This window comes from Hemicordylus capensis, chromosome 4, assembly GCF_027244095.1.
Source record: "Hemicordylus capensis ecotype Gifberg chromosome 4, rHemCap1.1.pri, whole genome shotgun sequence".
Lineage (NCBI taxonomy): Eukaryota > Metazoa > Chordata > Lepidosauria > Squamata > Cordylidae > Hemicordylus > Hemicordylus capensis.
Window position 1 is genome coordinate 212936703 of NC_069660.1, and position 20294 is coordinate 212956996.

Sequence of the window (20294 nt, forward strand, 5' to 3'; positions counted from 1 at the left end):
AAGTGTAACACTAGATTCAGCCCTAAACCATTAACATGCTGGTACTTTAAGCCAGGAACTAATTTGTTTCTCCTCACTTATATGTTGCTTGCTCATGTAAAACATGTAGGAACAAATGGTGATAGAACATCATTTTAACTGTGCTTTTTATGTTTAGTAAATGATGCATTCGGTGCTATAATCACATCTCTTTCATATCCTTCTCTTTGTGGGCTAAATGTTGAAAGCTTATCACATAAGACATCCCAATAACGTCCACCTTAGCACATTCCTTTGGGGATGCTATTCTAGTCTTTTTTGTAAAGACTAAAACATTCTCTATTACAAAGTAACTGCAGCTAAGCAAGTTATGGATGATATATACTGAAGAGAATTTTAAAAAAAATCTGTATAGGTTGTAGAGGTATAACACAGAGCCTCTCTTAATCCAGGGTGAAAACATTCACAGTGAGCTGTGGGATCTGCACCCCGCTCCCGTGGCTGCCTTCACCAGAGTTAGGAGATGTGTCAGAACCACCATTAATAGCAGTAAAGACTAATAAGATTCTTTGCTTAACCAAGCTTTTAACCAGCTTTAATCTCTGATTAAGAATATTAGTTAAGTGAGAAACCTGACTCAGTTTGGTCTATCAGTTTTGGTGCTTATGTATCTCTTAACGAGAAGTAAGGTAGGAGGATGCAGGGGTGGTCCAAGCCATCTTGCTGCCTGAGGCAAAGGACAATATGATATGCACACCCTACAGTCTGCAACCTCAGCGTTCATGGGTCATGCTGCCAAATCAGACTCTGCCACCAAGCCAAACAGTGTTAGCAGGGGCATTCTTAGCTTATGTTGGGGAGGGAGAGCGGGGGAAAGAAGCATACCGCACCAGAGCAAGGAGGAGAAAATGAAACACTATGCTCCAGTGCAGTAGGGAAGGATGGTGGCAATAGGTGGCAGGGAGGCCCATGGGGTGGAGCCAGTGGTAGGGGGGCGGTACTCCCCACCTTGCACTCCTCTTCTTGTCGTGCCTCGGGGAACTGCTGCCCCTAGGAGAAAGTATGGACAATGTAAGGAGTCCTACTGGAGCAATCCAAAGGTCTGTCTAGTCCAGCATCCAGTTTCCCACAGTGACCAGCCCAGATGCTTCTAGGAAGCCCACGAGCAGGAGATGAAGACAATATCCTCTCCCACCATTGATCCCCAGGAACCGGTATTTGGAGGCACATTGCCTCTGAAGCTGGAGGTTAGGGCATGGCCATTGTAATTAGTAGACATTAACAGACCTATTCTCCATGCATATTTCTAATCCCCTTTTAAAGCTATGTAGGCTAGTGGCCCTCACCACTTCTTGTGGAAGTGAATTCAATAATGTTATTTATACAGAAGTCCCATAACAATTGTTCTCTGGATGGTTTACTACAGATCAGTGATTTACAGTATAAGGAAATACTTCATCTTGTCTGTCTTGAATCTGCTGCCAGCCAGTTGGCTTCATTGTCTGATCCCAGGTTCTAGTGTTATGCAAGAAGGAATTGTATTTGGAGGAGTTGGGTCATGTGTTCCTTGTCTATTGGGTCAAGACTCCATTACATCCATTCCAGCCTGCAGAGTTTAAGCTAGATATTAATACAAGTGTCTTGAGTTATTAGATCATTCACTAAAAATGTCACTGAAACACATTTACAACCCAGGAATGTAATTGCTATTTTTTATCTTTGCTCTGATTTTAAGTCTGAAGAAGGTGTAAAAAGGTTCTTTAGTTACCCTCAAAGGTACTTTAACTGGGCTATAAATATAATTTTCATTTTTTGTAAGCATACAATTAATTTTCTAGAATCCTGTTTCATGTCTCAGTAGTAATGTTACATGTCTGCACAGTTTCTCAAAACTTCTTGTAGTGCTTAGAAAACTTCAGTAGAAGAGATTTAAAAATAGGACCCAAAACTGGAGAAATTATAAAACCTGTTAAGCCAACCCTACTTATTTTTTAAAAAGTATAGACATTTCTTTTTGTTATTCTCCATTTAAATTTGGAAGCTTCATTAGTAATTAGTCATTGCCAGTGTATGGTCTCCATTGGAGCTGACATGGATTTTCCCACTAAGGCTTATAAGACTGAACGTGGCAATACATCTTCATTGGATGTCCCATCAACACACAGTATTGTAAAGCCTAGATGAAAACAAATCCCTATAATGTGTGTTCACCCTTTCACATGTACTCCAGGTAGGGATGTGCATGAAACCAGTGCCTGCCTGTCCAAAGATGAGGGGTATAACTTTAAGGGTGGAGGAGTGTGCTCTTACCCTTCCCACCACATTTCCCCCACTGGCGCTGTGTATTCAAACCTTCCAGCGGGGTGGTAGCATACCTCCCTGCCACCCCATTTCGTCTTCAGACTGGAAGTGACTGGAAGTTCCCGGTGTGCGTGCGCATGTCGTCTATGTATGCTGTGTGCATGCACATACGATGTGTGCATGCGCCCCGGGAACTTCCGGTCACTTCTGGTCCGAGGAAGCAATGGGGTGGCAGGGAGGTACGTTGCCGCTCCATCGGACTGTTTGAATACACAGCGCTGGTGGGAGAAACATGGCGGGAGGGAAAAGAGCACCCTCCCTCACCCTTCAAGTTATCCACTCCCACCCACCCACCTTTGAATCGGCTCAAACGCCAGTCCACGGAACCATTTCACGCCTAGAAAGGATTGCCGAACAGTTCCGTGCCCATCCCTAACACCAGGCTTCCTGTTCCCCACCACTACTACTGTTACCTGCCTTTGCCATATTGTATTGTGGGATCTCTGCATTCAGAACTGTAAATTCCATGCAAGGATGGAATATGATATTAAGTTCAGAAAATGATGAGAATGGTTGTTGGCTTCATTCATTCATTTTAAAAAAGTTTTAAAAACTCTTATGGTTCGAAGATGGGCTTGAGAATTATGTAGACATGTTGGTGAAATTTTGTCATAAGCCAGTGAGATGCTTAATGATCTTAATGGGTGATTAAGAACAGATATTGGACTAGACACCCACTCGCTTTGATAATATCAACACATGCTAATAGCCATTCTAAAAAAAATTACAGATTGTAGTGGGGAACGTTCTCATTGGCTACAGGCTCGGACTGGCCCACTGGGCAGCAGGGCAAATTCCTAGTGCGCCCCTCACCTGTGCACCCTGCTGCTGCCTGACAATGAGCCCCCTCCCTCCCTTCCTCCCTCCACGAGCTTCCTTCTTCCGTACCGCTGCCCAGCCTGCAGCCTCTCTCGCGAACTTGCCAAGGACTGGGAGGCAGCTAAGCAGGTAGGCCGTTCTGCTCTCAACTCTGGAGCCGGCCCGGAAATGGGCGTGGGGGCGGGGGGGGGGGTGCAGCACACGGAAGTTCAGTTCAGTTCAGTGAGACTCACTTTCAACTAGATGTGACTCAGCCTGCTAAATAGATCTACATTTTAAGGTGTGGTGCTGGGCTTCTCCTCCTCACTATCTAGGTGCCTCAGAGGTGAGTGGAGTGGAGGGGATTTGGGTGCAGGAAGCTGGCACGAGAGGAGGAGTGTTTGATTAGGGCGCCTGGAGATTGGGGCTCCTCTCGAGCAGGAGGTGAAGGGGTGCCGCAGGGCTGCACCTCGCCCGCTGCAGGGCTGCACGTGCGAACATGTCTGGGCAACCTTTTGCGTTCCCAGTCTTGGAACATGAGCCCTGAGCTTTGCCAGTGTCTGGCAGGTGCTCTGAGGGGAGGTTTGGTCACGCTGAACATGCCTGCAGGTGCAGTGCCTTGTAGAACCTGGGGTCGGTCGTCTTTTTCCCGAGAGACCCCGGCTGCATTTTGTTCTTGAGACTAAGGGCAGGTGGAGGGTTCAAGAAGCCAAGAGAGCCCTTTGCATTGGAGAGGGGCTCTCCACTCTGCCTGTTAGGGTCTGGGGGAGTGGCGGGGGGATGGATGGAAGGAAAGCCACCAGATCCCTCTGCTTCAAGATGCTCTTTGAAGGGGTTGCAACAGGAAGTAAACCATAAAATCAATAATGTACAAACACAAAACAAACAGTGAAGTTCAGTCCTAGTGAAGGATTACAGGTGAGCAAAGAGTCAACCCAATTGTATCCCCTTTCCTATTAAACCATATGGCAGTTTCATTGAAAAGCTCTCTAAAATAAACTTGCCTTCACTTGCTTTTTTAAAACCCACAAGATATTATTTATTATTATTTATTTATTCAATTTCTATACCGCCCTTCCAAAAATGGCTCAGGGCAGTTTACACAGAGAAATAAATAAGATGGATCCCTGTCCCCAAAGGGCTCACAATCTAAAAAGAAACATAAGACAGACACCAGCAACAGTCACTGGAGGTACTGTGCTAGGAGTGGATAGGGCCAGTTACTCTCCCCCTGCTAAATAAAGAGAATCACCACATAGTGTTCCACATGGAACACCAAGACAGTGTTCTACAGACACATTCACTAGAAAGGCAGGATTGCCTGTAGCTCTCTGTCAAACGCACATTTGGTGGTAAGCCTGGCTTTGCTTCTAAGTAACACAAGAACGTTGGCAAAGTTGCACATTGGGTATGGTTGCGTGAGAGTTGATTGGATTCATGCCTGCTGCTGTCACTGGTCAGCCTCATCTCGGGCTCCTGCCTCAGAAGGCTGGATGGGGAAGGAGCAAGGCTGCTGGGGAGTCTTTGCTTGGGAAGGAGCCAGAGCTGGTTGGCCTGGCTGGGGCACCCAGCCATGATATGAGGCTCTCCTCTTCTCCCCCCTACAAAATACCCAAACACTACAGGCTGCCTCCTGCAGCCCAGCTGCCCTTGCCTCACACATTTATCCACTCCTTCTACCAGTTCTTTATTTTCTTCCCCCCCCGTCATTTCTCTCCACCCCCATTTCTCTCCCCTCCCCATTTTCTCCCTCTCCTCCCAGCCAGTATTCTCTCTAACAGGGATTCCCAAATGTTGTTGATTACAACTCCCAAATTCCCATGCAAAATCCATGGCAGCTGGGGATTCTAGGAGTTGTAGTCAACAACATCTGGGAATCCCTGTTAGAGGGAACACTGTTCCCAGCCATTTTCAAGCCCTTTATTCTTTTATTCCCCATCTCATTTCTCTTAATCTCTTTCCCTCTTCTCCACAGTACTTCCTCTTATCCAGCTGTTCAGGTTTGGCAGGAGAGAGAGCGTGTGGACATGGATGGGCAAGGCTTGGTGAGAGAAAGAGAGAGAAGGGGGCATCTGATGGGCATCTAATTAGACTGGAGTAATTAGAATAGGAACTGGAAGAAGAAGCCAGAAAGTTCATTTAGGGTATATGCATAGACTAAACTGTTTTTCAAATAATTGCCAGATTGGCTTCCCATGTGGGTGTGGTGCAGAGAAGGAATGGATTCTGTTGGGAGAAAAATAATTTTAAAAATCTGTTTGCTGTGCAGACAACTAACCAGGTGGTTTTCTGGCCAGTATCTGTAACATCAATATGCCCACTGTGCTGTGGTTCATTGGGCAAGAATTAAGGAAGTGTAAAAAAAATTGTTGTTTTCAAGGACGGACACTCAAGCCAAGTGGTAGGCACCCATGGTGGGCAGAGAGTGGCATCCAGCTGTTCAGCAGGCATGGAGTAGCAAGAGGGTGTCCACATGCATCTTTGCTTCCCATGGTGTTCTCTAAGTTACAGGAGATGGTTCATAGCTGCAGCAAGCATCACTGGAAAACCTGTGACTTTTCTATTTATGAATGCAGTTTTGAAATAGGCAGGCAAGTTGCTCTTGTAACTTCAGAATGCATTTGTTCTCCACGTTGGTAGCTGGCCTCTGCTTTGCCTTATATAGATTTATTTCCTTTTACATGGCCTTTACATGGCCTGTGCTTCCTCCAAAAATCCCGGAGTGGTGCACATGGTTAATTTATACCCCCCAAAGCCCTGACAAAGGTTCTGCTGAGAGATAACTGACTGTCCCAGAGTCACCCAGTGAGTTTCATGGCTGAATGGGGATTTGAACTCAGGTCTCCTCAGTCTTAGTCCAACACTCTATCTAACCCCTACATCACACTGGTTCTTGGCAAAAGAAGTGTGATAAGCTGTTGGAAAGGATTCTATGGCCTTCCTAGGACCTTTCAGCATCGCATTTACACTTCTTAAATTTAAATTGTTATTTAGCTACCTCTGGAAATATACAGTGTCTGTCCCCAGTGTATCTCCCCTGCTCCACTTCATGTAAAAAATCTTGCTTCCTGTAAAGGGTTGTTTTAAATATTACTTTAAATATTACAGTGATATATTTAAATGCTTTGAAACTCTGTGATGCTGTATATATTGTTAGGAACTGAAAATAATTTTCCTCTTTTGGGTAGGTGTATAAGGGTGAGTGAGGAGTAAGAGGGAAGGCATCTTGTGGAAATTAGTGGAGAGAGAGAACTTAAAACAGTGCTATTGTAGGGCTGAAGCAGGAATTACGGAGTGATGCACAGAGTGAATTAAGATGCCATCCACTTCTGTTTCTAACAATCTTGCAGGAACTGGACTACATAGGAACACATATATCCAAACTATTTTATTAGTATAGAATTGTGCTTCTTAATAGTTACAAGTGATACTTCATTTGAAATATTTATAGTAACCTGCAAGTAACAGAAAACAGGTCAGATATCGAAAGTTAACAGAAAAAAATAATTCTTAAATGAAACAGAAAAATACTCCCACCCATTCTGCTCAAAACTCGGCGCCCTCTCCACATACATTCCACCACTCTCTCAGTGCCCCAGTCTGGCCCTGTTTGGATAGGGTCCAGTTAAGTCCCATTAAAATTAAAGGGACAATTTAGTCATGACTAACTTCTCCTATTTCACTAATGCTTAGTCACAAGGCTAATGTAGTCTGGATCTTATCTTCTGGTGGCAGAGCTAGATATTTTCCTGCTCTCCCCTGCCCACCCATGGCTACTTTCATAGGCATTCAAGCCATACTTATTCCTGTCTTCTGGTGGTGTTAAAAGGTAATCATCATTCACATTGGCATGAATGGGAGTTGCACAAGAGTACTGTAGTGTACTTGTACTGCTTCCTTTCATTTTAGTGGACTTGTCGGAGACATTCCTAATGAATGGTGGCTGTATTGTGTTTAACTATTATTAGCATAGTTGCAAGAGAGTCTCTTGATTTATATTGATAATGAGATCTGCACTGAGTGTTGCAGGCAATAAGACCTTGCAGTAACAGAAACATGGTATGTGTGGTGGTATTTTTGTTCCATTGGAAGGAGAGCATTTGCTAAGTGTGCCAGCTTTGGGGGAAGAACAATTTATGCATGTGGCTATAATAACCATCAATTAATTTGGAACTTTGCCTGTGTGTTTTGGCCACTTTATAGTCTTGAAAGGTTTACAAAGATTAGCTTTCAATTGCTAAATGTTGGTAAATGTAGAATTACCAACACAGGGAAATGTTGAACAAAAATCATCAATAATTAAGGGAAAGCAAAAACATATTTGCCCTTTTAGACAACTGGTGTGCTAATTTTCTCTGACAGTAAGAGAAATTTCAAAAATTGTTTTGGGGAGTTCTGTTTTCTGCAACTACTAAGCTGAGTAAAGGCAACTGTGCAGAAATGTTAACCACCTATGTTCTTTTAAGTACAATACATAGACACATAAATGAGTAATAACCTTTTCTTTCTGTTCTCTCAGTCTCTTTTCTTCCTTCAAACTTTACCTGGCAGATCTTTTTATATATCTGGATACTTACGAAAGGATTTTGAGTAATATTTTAACTCATGGCAAAACTTTACAGGTTACCAGTTATAGTCATCATTTATTAACTAGCTGAAAGTCCATCAAAAATGATGGGCAGAATGGTGATAAACAATTGGTTTTCATGTGTCACCTTTCTCCAATTCCTCTTATATTCTGGGAACATATGTAGGTTTGCGGCAGAGTTTGTAAGAAACTCATGTGGGTGGCTTTGTTTGATTTGAAATCCTCTCTAGATGAACAATTACCCATGGTGTCACTTTTGCATGTGTTGCACTTGGCTGTGATGACATCATCAAGTTGGCCACCATCGCACACATTAAACCTCATCTCAGTAATTATTTGGCCAACTTCATTGTGTAAGGTGTCACTAAAAAGGTACAAAACATGACCATATGTCATCTAGTGATTTATTTGTTTATTACCTTTTTAATATACACCAAAAAGAGAAGAGAAAATTATTTTTAATAACAATTTTGATCTAATTGGTCGGGATCCTGAATCAGTCTTAATCAGAGTAGACCCATTTGTCCTGACCAAATGAATTCCCTTTATTTAAATGGGTCTGCTTATTTACTAGCCAGGATCCCAGCCAGTTAGTTAAAAATTGGTGTTAAAAATCACTTTTTCTGATATGTAAAAAGGCAAACAAAATTCACCAGATACCATATGGTCATGTTTCGTAGCTTGTGAAAATACCTTTCCAATGACACCTTACATAACAAAACCGGACAAATGAGGTTTTGTGTGTGTGTGTGTGTGTGTGTGTGTGTGTGTGTGTGTTGGTAGCTGTCTTGATGTCCTCACAGCCAAGCACCACTCGTGCAAGAGTGACACCATGCTAATTCTTAAGCTAGAGAGGATTTCAAATCAAACAATACCACCCATATAAATTGGTCACAAACCTTGCCACAAAACAGGCTTTTTTGTACATTATGCTCCCACACTGTGTCAGGTTTTCCCCTCTCTCCCTTATTGCTCTTTCATTCTTTTGTGCCTAGAGAAGTCCTCTCCTCCTTCTGCACTTGTTTTTCTGGCTCTCCCCTTCCTTTCATCCTGTCCTTACTTACTACTTTCTCCCCAGAATCCATTTTGACTATTGATTGCAGTCCTTGGAAATAAAAGCGGGGCAGGCAAAGTCAGGCTAAGAATGATGGAGGGATGCATCTTCTCTCGACGCACAGAAAATAATCCAATCTCTTCCAATCTGTGGAACTCCCTACCTCAGGGCTATTGTGACATATGAAACCTATAGCCTCCTTGTAAAGCCCTGCCTCTGCTCCAAAGTGCTTACAATGGCAGTATTCCAAACCCAGAAGGGCAGGAAACACAGTAGTTCTTCTTGCTTTTATTTCACTTGCTCAGGCTTCTGCATTCCAGGTTGGTGGTCTTAGCGTGGTGGGAAGGATCTTCCCACCCCACTTCCCTGCCAGATCTGTCTGACTGTAGCCTGCAAGAGGATGGAATAGGGCAGCTGCCATTGTGAACGCACTGAGAAGCAAGCATGGCTCCTGAAGAAATACCTTTATTTATTTGATTTATATACCTTCCTTCCTAAAGTAGCTCAGGGATTTTTACACATTTGAAACATTTAAAGCAGACTAAAACTAACATTGAAACTAGATATCATTAAAAGCCAGGCTAAAAAGATGGGTCTTTAAGACTCACTTGAATGCCTCCAAGGAAGATAATCCCCTCAGATTCATGGGGAGTGAGTTGCACAACCTAGGAGAAGGCCCAATCCCAGGTCGCCACCAGATAAACGGGTGGCACCTGAAGATGTGATTATCTCAATTAGCAGTGGGGGTCTTGTAGAGAAAGTTGCTCTCTCAGGTAACCCGGGCCTAAGCCATTCAGGGCTTTAAAGAAAATAACTAGCACTTTGTACTTTGCCTGGAAATATATCAGCAGCCATTGCAACTGTTTAAGAACAGGCATAATGTGTGATCTCTCCAGGGCACCCCAGAGATAAATTTGGGTGCAACATTTTGAACTGAAGTTTCCGAACTACGTACAAAGGCAGCCCTACATGTGGTGCACTAGCTGGTAACCTCCAGGTTGGACTACTGCAATGCACTCTGTGTAGGGCTGCCTTTGTACGTAGTTCAAAGTTACCAACTGCAGCTGGTAAAGCACTCCTGGCCATAGCCTCAGTCTGAGACACCAGAGTGAGACCCAGGTCCAAGAGCACTCCCAAGCTATGAAGCTGTTATTTTTGGAGGAGTGTAACCTCATCCAGAACAGGAAGCGTGGTATAGTGGTTAGAGTGCTGGACTAGGACCGGGAAGACCCGAGTTCAAATCCCCATTCAGCCATGAAACTAGCTGGGTGACTCTGGGCCAGTCACTTCTCTCTCAGCCTAACCTACTTCACAGGGTTGTTGTGAAAGAGAAACTCAAGTATGTAGTACACCGCTCTGGGCTCCTTGGAGGAACAGCGGGACATAAATGTAAAAATAATAATAATAATAATCCCATCTTGCAGATTACGATCGCCAATAATGAGCACCTCCATGTTGCTTGGGTTTAGCTTCGGTTTATTATCGCTCATTCAATCTATTACTGCCTGTAGGCAGGCACTTAAGGGGCTAATGCCATTTCCTGATATTGATGATAAGAAGAAATAGATTTGGGTGTCATCAGCATATTGATAACACCCAGTACCAAATCCCCTGATCACCCAGTGGTGTCATATAGATGTTAAAAAGCATTGGTGACAGAATGGAGCCCTGAGGGATTCCATGCAGCAGCTCCTGTTTTGAAGAGCAACTGTCACCAAGTGCCACCATCTGATATCTGCCTGAGACATAGGGGTGGAATCACTGTAAAAGAGTGTCTGCTATCCACAAATCCCTCAGGCGATCCAGAAGGATACCATGATCAATGGTATTGGAAAGTGCTGAGAGATCCAAAAGAACCAGCAGAGTCACACTCCCTCTCTCAGTTCCCTGGGAAAGGTTATCCATCAGGCCAACCAAGGCCATCTCAACCCCATAGCCTGCTCTAAAGCTAGTTTGAAAAGGTTCTAGATAATCTGTTTCCTCCAAGACCACTTGGAGCTGGTCAGCCACCACCCTCTCAATCATCTTGCCCGACCATGGGAGATTAGAGACTGGCCTATAACTATCCATCACTAGGGGATCCAGAGTGGGTTTCTTAAGAAGGGGTCTAACCACTGCCTCCTTCAGACAAGAAGGCATCATGCCCTCCTTCAGTGAAGTATTAATGATCTCATCTAGAGCAGATCCAACAACCTCCCTGCAAAGTATCCTCCTGCAAGATGAAATCAGCAGTTTGGGGCAAGGGTCCAAAGAACAGGTGGTAGGCCATACCACCAGGGGCGTAACAAGGCTGGAGTGGGCCCAGAGACAAAATTATAAAACGGGCCCCTCGCTGATACCCACACACACTTCACATGTGACTTGCCTCTGGGGGGGCCCTCGAGGCGTGGGGACCCCCAGGCAGCCGCCTCCCCTTGCCTAATAGTAGTTACGCCCCTGCATACCACTCCAAGCAGCTTGTCCACATCCTCCGGAGTCACAAACTGAAACTGATCCAATCTAATCTCACAAGAGGGATTGCTGGACACACACACCTCCAACTGGCCCTGAAGAAATATTGGAGTCCAGATCAGCCCAAATGTGAGAAATTTTACCTGCAAAGAACTCATTGAACGTGTCGGACATTGTTTCTAGAAAAGAACATTTGAAAAAGAAAAGAACAATTTGAAAAAGAACAATCCGGCACATCTCTGCTGGATGGGAACTTGCAGTAGGGGTGTGCAAGCTGGCTCGACTTGAAGGTTTCAGTTCGAGCCAGCTCAAAACTTAGTGGTGAAGGGGAATCTGGTTGTTGTTGTTTTTTTAATCCCCTTTACCAGTAAAGGGAGGAGAAGGGGGCTTCACTAAAGCTAGTTGGGGTGGGAGGGAAGTAAACTTTACCTTAAAAGTGCCATTGGTAGCAATTGCTGCAGCAGCCACAGGGGCAGCAGCGGTCGTCCGTCCCCCCCCCCCACACACACACACACACCAGACCAGGCAGGGCCAGTTCGGGCCTCTGCATATGCATAGAGGTCAATAAAACAGTCTCCATGCATGCACAGAGGCCATTTGCATTACCACCGCCATCACCTCTGCCGGCGGGAGCAGCAACACTTTAAAGATGAAAATTTACCCTCCTCCTGCCCCAATTAGTTTTAGTGAAGCACCCACTTCCACTTGACTGGTAAAGAGGAATCATTACTGTATTCCCCTTTACTAGTAGAACTTCAAGCCCACTCAAACCGAGCTTGGTTTGAACTGCACTGGGCCCAGCTTGAGTGTGCACAAAACCCGATGGACACAGTTCTATTCGAGCCAAACCAGTTTTTCCGGTTTTGTGCGCACCTTTAATTTGCAGGTGCAATATGTACAGTATAAAATCCCTTCCTTGCTGCATGTATTGCCACAGCATAAGCCTTCAAATGGGCTCTATGCTGTGTTTTATTGAATTCAAGATGAATCTGCCTCCATTTGTGCTTCAGTCATCTACCTTGCTGCTTCAGCTCCCGTAGCTCTTCTGTATACTATGGAGCTAATTTTGAAACGGGTTGAAGAGGACACTTAGGAGAAATCATGTCTACTGTCCTGATTAGTTCTCTATTGCAGGTATCCACCAGGGCATCAACAGAATCACCAGCAGAATCAATTCCAAAATCCTCCAAAGCCCCTTGGAATCCTACTGGATCCAGCAGCCTTCTTGGGCGGACCATTCTAATAGGTGCATCACCCCTGCAAGGGTCAGACGTGACTGTGAGACCAACCTTAATCAGGAAGTGGTCCATCCTTGACAATGGGGAAACTACAGGACTTCCTCACCCATGGAACACCCTTCTGATCCAAGCAAAAGACCAAATCCAGCATGTGACCAGCAACATGCATAGGTCCAAGGACTAATTGGGATAAACCCATAGTTGTCATGTTCACTATGAACTCTTGAGCCACACCAGACAAGCCAGTCCCAAAGTGGACGTTGAAATCACCCAGCACCAAAAGCCTGGGCGACTCCAAGACCAACTCAGCAACCAACTCCATCAGCTCAGTTATGGAGTCTGTTAGGTAACAGGGTGGGTGGTACATCAACAGACTCCCCAGTCTAGCCCAAGTCCCCTGCCTAAGGTACACACACTCAATATACTTCAGTTCTCTCACAGGGATCTTGGTAAGGGAGACGTTATTCTTATGAACCACAGCCCCCCTCCACCACCCTTCCCCTCTTCCCCATACCTGTTCAGCAACAGAGTACCTTGGGGAAGAAGTTGAGCCCACACAGGACCACTACCCTCTCCCAACCACCTCTCAATTATACAAGCCAGGTCGGCTCCTTCATCCATGATCAAATCATGGATGATTTCGATCTTATTTTGACCCGACCTGGCAATACTCAGGAGCATGGTTGGGTTCAGTGGGGAGTTGTCACTACTCTCCCCAAGGCCTGAGAGGGGGCATCAGTGCAGTGCATCACCCATGGATGCGCTTTGCACCCAGAAGCCAGTGAGATGTTCCCGCCATGGCCTGCCTCTCCCTCTCTCTGATCAGGTCTCACCTGAAAAAACATGAAAGGCAGGAGGCTGCCACACAGACATCTCAGTATGAATTGTAAAAATGGTTGCAACATAGGGAAACTGGTTTACAAACATTCATGGGGTGAAGCAACAGGGCAAAGCCTGGCGGAACTGTTCCTCCACTGAAAACCACGACAATCTAAGCTTATTAAACATCTGAGGTGCTCATTTTGTGTGTGGGCATAAAGTCCCTGCAAATTCTGAATTTGGCAAAACCTTAAATATCCTTGTGAGTGAGAAGAAGTAGGGGTTTTGAAACATGAGCAACCAAGTCACGAACACATACTTAGGAATTATAAATGTAGGATTATTTATTACAGAGATTTGCCGGCACCCCTGCTGTATTGCTGCTCTCAGAGCAGCAAGTGACAATTAAAAATATTAACAATAATATTATAATTTTATGTGTAGCCCAATTCCATTTGGTTTTTTAATAATATGAGATAAAACCTAAAAGCTCAGCTAGAGATTAAAAAGCCTTAGAAAATAAAGTGTTTTCCTGGATCCGATTATCAATACACTGATTTGTTGCCTCTCTGGTTTCAAAGGAGAGAACAAATTGTATGGAAGACATTAATTTTGTTTTAAACTGGTACCTCTGAGTCCTTTTGAAGTCACAACCCTTTCCGCTCCCCAGCCTAAGATCTTGAATCCTACTGCCATCTGATGGCATCCAGGATTGCCAGAGCTGCATATGGGTGGATTTCAACTGGGTGGATTGTTAGTAAAGGGATAAGACAGTGGAGAGGCTGAATGGATAGGTTTTGTCTCACAGATTCCAAATGATCATCTTATTGAAGGACAGGAAGGAATTTCCACATGCTGGCCAACAAACCAGGAGTGGCTATAGCTTTGCTCACTTGAGTAAGCCATTTATATCTGAACCGTAAGAAAACAGGGATGGTCTGTGGTACACTTTACATGATGATTCAGATAGGGATTGTGCTTGAACCAGTCCGGCACTTCCTTAGGGAAGCGCCGAACCAGATTGGGCACCTGCATCCGAACCAGTTTGGCAGGGTGGGGATTGGTTCCTTTAAAAACCAGGTAAGCAGGTCCTTATCTGCTCCTCTGCTCTCCCACTGCTTATCCGGGCAGAGCGCTCACTGCCCAAAAGGCCATGAGTGACTGCAGCACTGCTCCCAGCAGCCTGCACATGAGTCAGCATGCACAGGGCTGCCAACATGGGGGCAGCGCTGCAGCCACATGTGGCCTTTTGGACAGCGAGCACCATGCCTGGAAAAGTGTTGGGGCAGCGGAAGAGTAGGTAAGGACCTGCTTACCTGGTTTTTAAAGGAACCTATTCCTGGGACTGCCTGAGCCAGTTCGGGCACATCTCTAGTTTAAGGAAATCTTAACATGACAGGATAACTACTGGATAATTTTATTTCCTGTCACATGCACCCATATCTGAATATTTGCTTTAGGGATGTCTCATGTATCATCCAAACACCGCTTTTACAAAAGGCCTTTGAATCAGTATTCTGACTTTTCTATGTCTGTGTGGTAATCTCATACCCCGTGTAGTAGATGCTCTTGGAGGTAAGGACACCTCCAAGGAAAGCTGAATTCTGCTACCTGTGTGAATTGTGCAACTTGATCAATTGTGCGCACATTTAGTGTAATCTGTCACTTCTAGTTGGCAGAAGAGAACAAATAGATTTTGAAATTTATTCTCCAATCTCTGAAAATCTGCTTCATTGCTCTCCTCCTGGCATCTGAGATTTCACTGGGCATTGTATTGCCTACATGCTTTTAAAGTTACCACCGTATCCGTAAAGGATCAGAAACATTCTTTTTATTGTAAATGAAAGATAGATTTCCAGTGTGCTGAATTTACGTCTTACTTTTTTTTGTAATAGGTATTTATACACCATCCTTTAACACATTTCTTGAGGCAGTTTACAAGTAAACACATAAAATGATTTCAGCAGTGTTAAATGAGCAGTCAGAGAAAGAAACGAAAGCATAAACAAGTCTGGATAAAAAGGTCTTCACTGGTATGGGCAGAATAGCCACTTGAGATGCCAGGCAAGCCTCTTTGGGGTTGGAGTTACACAGCTGAAAAGACTTTCTCTCCAGTCACCACATGCCTTACCTCACATGATGAGAACATCCAGAAGTGTGTCTCTGAAGGCTCTCTTAGTGTACAGGCAGGCTGATGTGGGAGCAGGTGTTCTTTCAGGTACCCAGGTGTTAAACCACATGGGGCTTTTAAGGGTAAATATTAACACAGTGGAATATATATAGTCCCAATCATATTGATCAGTATTCTGTGTGTGTGCGTGCCACATACACACACACACATACTCTTAACCACTATTTTTCAGTTAGGGAAAGATCAGATTTCCTAGCTGGATGGTATGTTTCTTTATGGTATATTTGACAACCAGCAAGCAATTTTGGGCATCTCTGCACCTGCTACAGAAGAGTGTAATGAACATCCACCAGATCATTTTATTTTACTAGTCTGATTTCATTAAACATATACAGCAGGATCTCAATATCCACAGACTCTACATCTGCCAGTTCGCGTATCCGCGGTCAGGAAATAGACACCCAGCCATGGCATAAATAGGAAAAACTGGGGAGAAACGCATCAAGCCTGCATATCCACGGGTCGGAGGTGGCCGGAATTGACTGTGGAGGTCATTTCCAGCTGTTTCGGATCCTGAAAATGGCTGTTTTTAAAAAAGGGGGGTGATTTTTGGCTGATTTGGAGTATTTTAGGACACAGCATGACTCAGGGAACAGCTAAGATGGTACGCAGCTTCCACCTGCACACCACCACCACCATTAGATGTGTTTGTGCCATTTTCTGGTGACCAGGAACCTCACTCCCAATTCCCCATTGCCCAGATGACTCTATATTTGTGGTTTCTGTATCCACGGTTGTGCCATGGAACAGAAGCCCCGCAAATATCAAGGTCCTCCTGTATTCAAGGGTGCACTGGAGGTTGAAGTTAGAGGGTGAAGAGGAGTTGGGGGTCAATTGTGAGAGTAGCCAAATTGAACCTTGCCAATGACTCTGAAGAAGTATTTATAAAGAAAAAGAGATTACAATTCGGTTGTGTGGACTGCTGTATTGGCACACAAGCATTCTGAATTAGGTGAAGCATCTGGTGCAAATGTTAAGCTCTTTTTTTTGCTATATTTTAAGAAGTGAAATGTAACTTCTTGCGCTGTTCATAAGTAATTATGCATATGAATGATAGTCTTTAATACCAATATCGTTGAATATTTACTAGCATTAATAATCTGATAAATTAATGTGTATTAATAAGAAATTTAAGAACTTTACATTTTTTTCAGAGGGCATTAGTTAAGCAAAAGGCAGCAAGGGAATTCAGCAATAAAGAAAACTCTGAAATAAGCACTGATCAAGATGAGAACTCCTTATCCAAAAGTGAGCCAAGAAGAATTAAAATATTTGATGGAGGGTAAGTATTGCCCCTTTCTCAATGCTATAATAATTTCTTTGATTAATGCTTTCATGGAAGCCTGATTATTTCCTCTCTTGCTTTAAAAAAAGGGAAAAAAGGACATTGAATTGTAGAGGTGTAGTTAAATTGAGCCCCTTCAGTAGTCATGCATTCAAATAGCCAAGGTCCATTCAGTAGATCCATATAGCCTCTTGTTCTAAAATATTTAATAACTGCCCCAATACTTGGCTCAGTGTTAGTGGTTTCAAATCTCCTCTCCTTCCCAGCTATTCTTTGCCCCAGTGTGTTAGCATTTACTTTCTCAAATTCAATTCAGGATTAATTTAGGATGAAACATCACAAGTTTCCTAACAACTGTCTAACTACATATATTTGTGGGATAAAAACAGATGATAACTTACTGAGGCTTTTCTCACGGTGAGCCTAACCCTGCCTGGCTGCAACAAGCAGGGTTAGGCTGGTTGTGAGAAGCGATGGGATCCTCATATATTCCTCCACTACACTCCCGCCTAACCCCCTTAATAAAGGGGGTTAGCCAAGGTTAAGGCTGCTCTTGCACCTTCCTTAACCCAGCTACTGGGAAGACCATGACAGAGATGGGCGAATAGAGCGCCCGTTGGAGGGAGGAAATCCCCAGTGCAATTTGCGTGCCACGTGTTGCATTGAGGGATGCCTGGATGCCGGAACAGGTTCTGGCACCAGATCCTTCTGCCATGCTTCACAGAGCTTGGCCATCTAGGGGGAAGGTAAGTGGAAAGCAGCCTCCCCCGCCCCTGCCTGCCTGCCTGCCTGCCCAGGGTGATCGTGAGAATCGCCCCACTGAATGGTAGGAACTTAAAATGGTGCCACTAGGTGACAACATGGATAATTAGTCAACTTGTCATTTGAGCATTACTCAATAACCTGAGTACTACCCCCACTTCCTTTTATCTTTGAGCAGCTATAAAAGGGCAGTTATATTCAGTTCATCTCACTTTTGGGTGAAGTCAAACAAAAGCTAGTATCCCATGCTGTAAAAACTGACATATGAGAACATTTTGACATGGTTTCCACCATTTTGACATGCAACCACTAGCTGGTGGTCCTGGGACTGGGGGTGCTAGACAGGGCAGGTGATAGGTGGAGCCACAGGTAGTGAAAGGTGGAGCCAATTATGGGCTGTTGTGGAGGTGGAGCCAGGACTAGGCAGGTGCTTTAGCAATAACCGGCAAAGTGCAGCTTTGTAGCTGAGTGGGATCAAAATACACACACACACACACACACACACACACACACCTATCTCAGTTGCTCATTAGCAGAGATACAGAAAAATATGAAAAGCATCAGTTGCTTTATAGTGCTTAACAAGACTACAGTAGTGTGTAGATTTGTATCTAACGCAGCAGAATCAAACACAAGCGCGCGCACATGCGCACACAAGAAAAGAATTGTACAAGCCACAAGTAAAGCACAGACCATTTTAAAAAGCTGCTTATGTGGAAAGTATATGCATTCTGAAGTCACCAGGTCAGCTCTGTCTGCCTGATTATTTCAAAAATGAATACTAATAATAATAACAATAAGAAGAAAAAACTCTGAGCCAGAGTAGTACAGTGCTGTGCTGGACTAGACTGGGGAAATCCAAGTACAAATCCCCATTTAGCCATGAAACTCACTGGGTGACTCTGGGACAGTCACTTATTTCTCAGCATAACCTTCCTTCTGTTGGGAGGATAAATGTAACCATGTGCACCACTCTGGTCTTCCTGGAGGAAGCACAGGCTATACATGTGAAAGCACATAAATCTACATAAGCCACAGGTTAAGCAGAAACTAGCTTAAAAAGTGGAGAACAAATGCATTTTGAGGTTACAAGGGCAGCTCTGTCTGCCTGATTATTTCAAAAATGCATACATAAATAATAGAAAAATCACAGATTTTTCAGTGATGCTTGCTGCAGCTATGATCCATCTCTTGTAACTTAGAGGACACCATGGGAAGCAAAGATGTGTGGGGACACCCTCTCCCTACACCGTGTCTGCTGAACAGCTGGGTGCCACTCTCTGCCCACCTTGGGTGCCACCGGTTAGCCTGGGTGTCTATCCTAGCAAGCAACAAATGCTTTTTAATAAAGATCACTTCCTTAATCCTTAACCAATGGAACCATAACCCTCAGTGAACATATTGTTACAGATACTGGCCACAATCCAGATAAAAACTTGGTTAGCTCTCTATATAGCAAGAGAACTTTTAAAATTATTTTCCTCCCAACAGAATCAATTCCTTCTCTACATACACCATACACCATACCCACATGGAAAGCCACTTCTGCAATTATTTGAAAAGCAGTTTGGTCTCAGAAATCCATTCATATGCAGTAAAAGAGCTTTCTGGTTTCTCATGCCACAGTTTCTAATTTAATTAGTCCAGTCTTACACTTTGCTATTCCTTCCAATGTTTTATGGCATGTTATCTCAGAATGGGCCATAATGCTTTGCATACAGATCAGAGAGCAAGTAAGAGAAAGTAAAGGTTACATTCCTCACTTCCAAACAAACACAGAGAACCCAGAAAAAGATCAGACTTACCGCCAGCCAGCCAGCCTGCTCTCTAACCAAAATGGTGATTGGATTCTTCTGAGTAGTGTTTTATAGCTGCTTCCCTCACACACAAGGAAGTCTTAAGTAGATTTAACTAAAAGTATATTCAGCAACAAATCTATTTTCTCCTTCCTTTTCCCTCTTGACTCCTCCACAACACTCCCTACAGGATCCCTCTTGAGACAAATGTCCAAACAAACAAACTGCAGAAGATTACTGAATAGAATATAAAATGTAGATAAAAGAAAAAGACTTGCACACCTTCTGGACTAGGGTTGTGCATTTTGTTTTTGTTTTTTCTGGTTTGTTTGGTTTTTGGCCCGAATCCAAAACATCCCTATTTTGTTCTTTGTTCAAAATCAGCCAATCCAAAACACCCCAATTTTGTTCTCTGTTTGAAATTGCAAAATCCGAATCCAAAACGTTTTGGATTTTAAAAAATTGCCCCGGGGCAAAACTAGTGGGTGGGGTTGGTAGTGCCCAATGGGTGGAAGCTACCACCCAAATTTCAGAGGAATTGGGCAAAGGGCTGATTTTTGGTGAATTTTTGAAGTCTAAGATTTTTCCCATAGGGAATAATGGAGGTTTCAGCAAATGTATAGCTTCACATGGGGGTGGCGGAGGCCCAGAGCACAGTAGGGTGGGTGGAAGTGCCCAGTGGGGGCAAGGAAGCTGACAGAATTATTTCAAAGGAATTGGGCAGAGGGCTGATTTTTAGAGATTTAATGAAGTTTACGTGTCTTTAAGGTTCTTCTCCATAGGGAATGATGGAGGTTTCAGCAACCCCATAACTGCACTTGGGGGGCACCAGGGTGGCCCACAGTGAGTGGTGGTGTAGAGCACATAGGGTGCCAACCATCACCATGAGTGGCTAACCCATGGGGTACTGGGTTCTGTTGTTTCTGAGGTGTTCTGAGTGTAGATTCTCTGGTAGCATATGAGAGCGGATTC

The 20294-nt window shown here is 44.1% G+C and overlaps 1 protein-coding gene across 10 annotated transcripts in view; it reads left to right on the top strand.

The window, feature by feature from the left end:
- The window catches only part of HIVEP1 (HIVEP zinc finger 1), a 151823-nt gene that overhangs the window by 98590 nt on the left and 32939 nt on the right, over positions 1–20294 (top strand). For all 10 annotated transcript variants that reach the window (XM_053248797.1, XM_053248792.1, XM_053248787.1 and 7 more), the window contains one exon: positions 16634–16761. In XM_053248797.1, the coding sequence (XP_053104772.1) occupies positions 16634–16761 (128 nt within the window). The remainder of the gene's footprint in view (positions 1–16633; positions 16762–20294) is intronic.